The 7,068-nt window shown below is 30.9% G+C and overlaps 1 protein-coding gene across 2 annotated transcripts; it reads right to left on the bottom strand.

Annotated features, from left to right (window-relative positions):
- Nucleotides 1–2,033: 2,033 nt before the first annotated feature.
- LOC109862083 (leucine-rich repeat-containing protein 1-like) lies at nt 2,034–6,581 on the bottom strand. 2 transcript variants are annotated; one of them, XM_020441984.1, is made up of 5 exons: nt 5,983–6,581; nt 5,612–5,895; nt 2,874–3,458; nt 2,445–2,740; nt 2,034–2,349 (listed from the first exon to the last, which is right to left on the bottom strand). In XM_020441984.1, exons 2-5 carry the CDS (start codon nt 5,771–5,773, stop codon nt 2,076–2,078), a joined length of 1,317 nt encoding a protein of 438 aa, XP_020297573.1. In that variant the 5' UTR covers nt 5,774–5,895; nt 5,983–6,581; the 3' UTR covers nt 2,034–2,075. The 2 variants fall into 2 exon arrangements, with proteins under 2 accessions (XP_020297573.1, XP_020297574.1); XM_020441985.1 differs by having other exon boundaries at nt 5,612–5,745.
- Between the last annotated feature and the right edge of the window lie 487 nt (nt 6,582–7,068).

Below are 7,068 nucleotides of genomic sequence, written 5' to 3'. Positions count from 1 at the left end.
TTGCTGTTATTTTGCTATCAAGTCGTGTTGCGCAGATCTTGCTTCATTTTTGGCGTCAATTTGGTCTCAAATTATGTGCAAGCTTTGCTCGGTTTTTGCCAGCAATTTGCTGTTATGTTTTGTTAACAAGCTTGGATATATTTTTGCTAACAATTGTGCAACATTGCCAGATAAAACAAACTCTGCATCATATTTGATGTCTTTCTGCTAACAAAATTTGTAACATGCATTTGGCAAAATCTGTTTCGACAAATTTGGTTATCTGGGTATTTATTTATTTTACTGTACGTAAACGTCGAGCATATGCTATCATTGATTGATTAAATCTTGCGTTGTTCTATAATACTTTACCTTGAATTAATTTAATATATTATTTTATCTGTGTATATTATTTTAATATATTGTTTATCAATATGTAAAAATTTTTGTTTTTTTATATAGATAATCTTTTTCAAGAGCAAAAGAAATATTTGCAGTGTTTCTATTCTTACCTGAATGTTGGAACATTTTTCGTAAAGTGTATTTACGCAGATGTAATCATCCCACAGATTACAAAACTTAGTAATTATTTTTACTTTAAAGGAATTAACACTATGATTGTTGTTAATGTTTTCATTCACGGTAGTTTTTAATTATGAAACGCAATGATAAGATAAGTTTAAAAACTATAAAAACGATTATTACAGACAAATGTTTATTTCGATGATTAAACACATTGTAGATTATACTACTAATCATAAAAAAAAATATATATATATATTTATATAGGCCATTTTTCTCGAAGTGTGAGAAAAAGATAACCTCATAGTATTTTTAAATAAATAATGAAAATGAAACTACACACAAATTAATGATTACATTACAATTTATGTACCTTTGGTATGTGTGTAATATTGATTACGGCAACTTAACTGCAATTTATTTGAAGTTATAGCAGCTTTTAGTGGATATATGCAAAACTTTGCAGATAATCAAAAGTAAAAATAGCATATAATTTTTACACAATATTGTCATTCTAAATAGTGTACGCACATAAACTAATGATACATAAATGAAACATAAACTAAATATAAACTGTAAATACTGATTATCTTTAAGAATGGCTTACAAAAATGCACTATTAAACAATTATCGGTGAAATTACAGTTTATGACCATTCCTTTCTGTATGGCCATAAAATCCGAGTTTACTTTATGTTACTTAAACATTAGATTCGTTAAGAAGCAATCAAGAAAAAATACTACCTTTAGTATACTATTTTTCTATATTACACACTCTGTCTTCTCTGTAATTTAAAGATAAAAACAGTGACACTTGGCCAAAAGCACTTCAGTATTATGTTACTCGTGAGAATTTAATGAAATAAACTGATAAAATGGTCACAAAACATAAGTATAAAAGTGACATTAACGCGGTTTACATAAAAAAAGTATCTTTAAATACTATTTAAAATGCAACAAATTGCGAAAGTATCAAATATCGGAAAGATATATACTTTGTCAGTATATACTATAACTAGGAAAACTAGAACGATCGAACTAAAACGATATGCACGCTACATCGTCTTGAATCGAACTTCTATATATTTGAAAAAAATATAACTTATATAACCAATGCTGTATTACTATTACTTAATTATTAAAGAAGTAATGCGTCTAAGAAACACTTGAACTAATATGTAGAAAACAAAAAATGTTTATATATATGTTGACATTTGAGTACATGTAAACTACAAGGTACATAAAGTTATCTTTAATGTTAAGAGAGAATAAAGCACTATGCTTGAATAATCAGGAGAGTTCCATTTCAGAGTGATCTGTGTGCTGGAGTTTGCAAAATATTGAATATCTAATACTCTTGTTGAAGCTAATGACATTTAAAAAATGCAGATATTAGAGAGACGTACTTGTAATGTATGAAATATATATTTGTGAAATTTCTTACTGTAGAAACAGTAAGAAATTTGCAGGTAACAGACATCACATTTATTTTGGGATGTTCCAATAACTTTATTTTGATCATTTGTACAAATTACAACTTATGTACGTTGTGAAAAACTTATTGGTACTATATTGTCACTTAATATGTCTTACATAATAAACATAGCACTTTGATGAACAAAAATAACATTTGAATGGTATGTGACTTGAGAGTGGCAACTTGTATTTGTAACATATTTTATCGTCACATATTTTATATAAACACTTTACACGTTCACAACGTGTAGTATCCAATAATCGCTCGAAAGTTTTTATATCAGAATGGAAGCAAGGCATCCGGCATATACAGCAAAATTTGCTATTGTCTAAGTATCTGACCAATTTAGATGGTAAATCATTGTATGGTATCCTGCAAAACAATAAATTTATTCTCATTTTATAAATGTTAAATTAGTAACTGTGTGTGTATAAAATAACATAGTCAACTAATAAAATATACAACACCTGTATTTTTTCACTGTTTTAGCTCCTAAATCCATCAGGCTCATCACTTTTGGAGTAGGTGATGTATACTCATCAACCAAAAAATCTATATAAGAATAGTCTTCAAGAAACAAAAGTTCCAATTCCATCCCTCTCATACTCCCTGGTAAATATAACAGAGGGTTTCCCACCACATTCAACGATGCTAAATGTTGCAAAGTTCCAATAATTTGCGGCAATTTTGTTAACAAATTTTGGGAAACGTTTAAGCATATTAAACTTTGTAGCTTTCCAATTTGTAGTGGCAACTTAGTGAGCTAAATGACAATAATAAATAAAAATAAATAATAAATTAGTCACTCACTAATACTAAAAAACAATAAAATTGTGTTTCACATGAAACTATCAGTTGTATGCGCCATCTTATAGTTATAATGTAACACAACTTACATTATTGTTATCTATGTGTAATTCTTTCAGGCTTTGCGAAATAGCAGTTTGCTCCATCCATTCCCATTTAGCGATCTCTAAACAAGTGTTTCCAAGGCAATTGTGTGATAATAACAGCTTATTAAGATGTGGCACAGTACCTAACTCCTTTGGCAGAAACGAGATCTGATTGTTTGTTAGGATAAGTTCTCGTAGAGTATGAAAAGTAGGAGTACTTAAGAATACTTGGGGATGAAATTCCGTTATGTTGGATTTGCGTAAATTAAGTGTTTTCGTTGTTCTAGGAAAACTTTCTCTAGATGAATATTTTCTTTTTTTTCCAATTTCTGTGGTAAGTTCTGATGTAAAGTTGTCACTTTCTATAGATGACAGTATTTTGTGAAATGTATACCAAAATCCTTCAGACATCATCTTCACAAGATAAAAAAATTGTTTAAGAGGATCAAACTCAGTAGTGGAAATTATAAGACCGTGAAATGGATTTTGAAAATATATTTTAAGAGCCATATTCTCACTTGAATATGGACCTATCAAGGTGATACACAGTAAGTTTTTGTCAAAGTCATAAAGATCTTTTGTTCTGATCTGTAAAAGAAACTTGCTTGTTTAATTGGTAAATAAGTAGAACCGATTTTGACAATAATGTTTAAAGGAAAAAAGACACAAGCACTTAAAATTCTGGTTTAGAATTATTTAGTAATTACTATGTATTAGATGAATGCAAAAAGTTGTGATCAATTTATCATTAGTTTTAATGATAAATCAGTCATGAACTTTATGTAACTGTATTCATTTATGTTAACTGTATTCATAACGAGTAAATTAATTGATTAATGAGAGCCTACGTTGGATGTTCGTGCGGAATTAATATATATATATAATTTTATATTTCTTTGTTTAAAGAGAGTTTACACGTAAGTGTTGAATTGAAATTGAAATTCGTAAGTTCATATAGGATGCTGGATTTGCATCACGTATATGAGAAATGCCTGTTTACATTGAAACATTATAAAATTAACAACATTGAAAAACACAAATCTTCGAACGTTACCGCATGAGAAATACGGATGATAATAATAAGTAAGAACGCGACACACACTCGAATAAACAAAATAATCCGCGGCACTCACACACGAATAAAATACGATATTAAGTTCACGACACGCACATTCGAAACATAAAGGGCCCACAAGAAAAAGACAAAAAGGGTAAAAACATTATAAAAATTAGCAATAAATAAAACAATCACATAAGGTCCGACGATAAATTACACGACATTCACAATCGGAAAAACAAACACAAAATAAATAAACTACTTAATGGTAAATCAGACATAAACTTTGTACTTACCTAACAGGTAAAATTACCCCGATAGGAAAACATTTATAGAAGTATGTGATAAAATCTTGCATGAAAATTGTGATTCACAATTATTTAGATATAATTTAAGAAATAGTTGAAAAATATTGATCTTTTATAAAATATTTGTAACATTGTTTGCAAAATTAAGTTCCAAATACTATTTTGGCAAAACACTAACGATATAGCGAATCATCTCAGCAACATAGTTGCAAAATTAAATTTCAAAAAGAATTGTTCAATAATTGAGATAAAACTTTCAGCTATGTGATGTTTAAAATAATGTAATGTACAAATATAATTGCACATAAAAAAATCAAATTACTTATTCATGTACATGCTTACAGAAATGCACAACGATTCCTACAATTTCATGTAAAAAACTTGCACATAAAATATTGCACATTACTGCAGCAAAATCTTAAATCAATAATCACAACAATTTCTATGAAATGGACGCTGAGAAGCAATATCATGTCAACCCACATGATCACCATCTTCAGTAAAATAATAATAATAGTAATAGTTACACAGGGTGTCTCATAATGACCGTATCATCGCTCGTAGGCAGGTACAAGGGATTATTCTGAGTCGAAAAGTCCTGAACCATTTTTTTCTACATATAATATATATATAAAGGAGTAATTATTGAATAAATTAAGCCAATTAGCGCCGACCTTTAGCCGGGCGCACGTCAGTGAGCCGCGCGAAGCGCTCACGCATATCAGGCGCGTGGTTCACTGACGTGCGTTCGGCTAAAGGTCGGCGCTGATTGGCTTACTTTATTCAATAATTACTCCTTTATTATATGTAATAGAAAAAAATGGTTCAGGACTTTTCGACTCAGAAAAATCCCTTCTACCTGCTTACGAGCAGTGATATGGTCATTATGAGACACCCTGTATATTTTGTATTGAATTATTTGTATATTTTTACCATAGAAAACAATTTTAGTTATTTAAAACACTATCGCAAAACGTTCTTTAAGTGCGGAAAGAAGCACACTACATAAATATCTCAATGTTTCATTTTTTGAGTTGACACTGTATTGCTTAGTAGCGTCCAAATGTATGTAAACTGAATTTTCGGGATTGTTGAGTATTTAAAAATAATCAGTTAACGTTTTCGTACAAATTTGCTAATTTTTGACAAATATTACTTCCAAAATTGTATTCTGACAAAACTGTTGCGTTATGGCGAATCAACTTAGTGCAATCATTGCGAATTTTTCGTCACTTTATGTGCAATATTTCGCCATTTTTGTGCAATATTTTCACAATTTGCCTATCGGTTTAGCTAATACGTTTTAAAAAGGGTGATAAAAGAAAAAAAGAAAAGATAGAGAATTCCATAATCTATAATCTATACATATACATTACCAAATATTTGACTGGATCCTTTTTTTCTCGTTTCCAAATTAAATATGCTTCTATTTTATAAGAGTCTACCTTTTTCTCAAGTGACAATACAGAACGTTCCGGTGTTGAATAACATGACGTTCTGTCGCGTACTTCTAAATGAACAATGCAGTTCAAAATCATTTTATATTCTTTGTCGACTAAGTGAACAGTGCAACTCAAGTTTATTTTATATTATCTTTCTTCTGTGTATCAAACAAAGTGTGATTATCTCCGACGTAAAAAATGTAAAATGTCTAAAAAATCTAAAAATTCAGCGCTTATTAAATGTGTTTTTGATCTATTTACAGTTTCTTTTTTCTAGGCAACTTACATGTGTTTTACTAACTTACCTGCTCTACGTGATCTTAAATATCTTGATTATTACTGTTTTATCTTGTTCCTTTTTTCCTTGCTTGATCGTATATAGTCTATTAATTATTGATATTATTTATTGCTTCTTTTTTGGAAAACCAGCTGATCTAACTTCTGTTCAAGCTCCAAATCCTCGTGTGATCGCGTGTACTCCACTCAGAATGATCCACGTGCATCAGTGTTCAAAGTTTGACGACGTTTATAGAATGCTGCAACGGTGAAGGGAATGCGCACAACAGCAGCACTTACACACAATTTGCGCACATACGTAGCGCGAGCCACTACTGTGCCCCTTGATACACATCTATACTGGGTTTAATTTGAGAAGAGAAACCGGATGAGCAAAAATTTCGCGCACTTCCCTTATACTAAATAATTTATTTACAGCCTTGGCTGTCAAGTGTTTCACCAACAATCCTGAACGCAACACTTTCCCTACGCTACTTTGTCTGCTTTTCTTTCCGTAAAACGCAGTAAAATTCTCTTCCCAAATTGAACGCATACAGATAGACCTTGACTTGGGCTGTGTTCAGTTAAGCAAAGTGGAACAAACGAAAGAAAAAAATGCAGGAAACGCAGGAAATGGAACTAATGAAACTAATGGAACTAATGAAAGAAGTGAAGAAAGTGAAAAAAAAGAAGGTTGGCTCCCCTGATCTGTTGCGGAACATGTGTAGTGGCAAAATTGGAACCGAAACAATTCTTTAAGTTTTTATTCCGAAGAAAGTGAAAAAGGAAACGAGAAAAGGCGGCGCATACAGATTATAATTAAAAAAAAAAAAAAAATTGGAATTTATAGAATCAAACAAGGAAGCGCTAATCCCAGTCAGAAATACCTTGTCGAATCGACGTCGATTCGACGTCGATTATACTAGTCGATCTACGGTTGATCGACGTCGATTTCTGACTGGGAATTGTGACAGAAGATGGTGCGGTCTACAAAGTAACTTGTGAAAGTGACGAGGAAAAGAGACAATTATATAGACATAGGTTAGTCAGGGACATTAGAAAATTGCACACTACTGCTTCTGTTGTTGTGTGCTGGCTCATCTGGCTCTGCATAT

The sequence above is a fragment of the Pseudomyrmex gracilis genome, unplaced genomic scaffold, assembly GCF_002006095.1.
Source record: "Pseudomyrmex gracilis isolate BER0280 unplaced genomic scaffold, ASM200609v1 scaffold_1345, whole genome shotgun sequence".
Classification (NCBI taxonomy): domain Eukaryota; kingdom Metazoa; phylum Arthropoda; class Insecta; order Hymenoptera; family Formicidae; genus Pseudomyrmex; species Pseudomyrmex gracilis.
Note: the sequence above shows the minus strand (reverse complement) of the source record. Positions and strands in the feature narration are given on the sequence as shown.

Bases quoted from the DNA above. Each gene is read 5' to 3' on its own strand.
- LOC109862083 (XM_020441984.1), bottom strand. From the start codon at position 5,773: ATGATTTTGAACTGCATTGTTCATTTAGAAGTACGCGACAGAACGTCA. The intron at 3,459-5,611 runs GTAATGTATATG...TTTCTTTTACAG, and splicing joins AGGATCCAGTCAAATATTTG to ATCAGAACAAAAGATCTTTA. The intron at 2,741-2,873 runs GTAAGTTGTGTT...ATTGTCATTTAG, and splicing joins TACACATAGATAACAATAAT to CTCACTAAGTTGCCACTACA.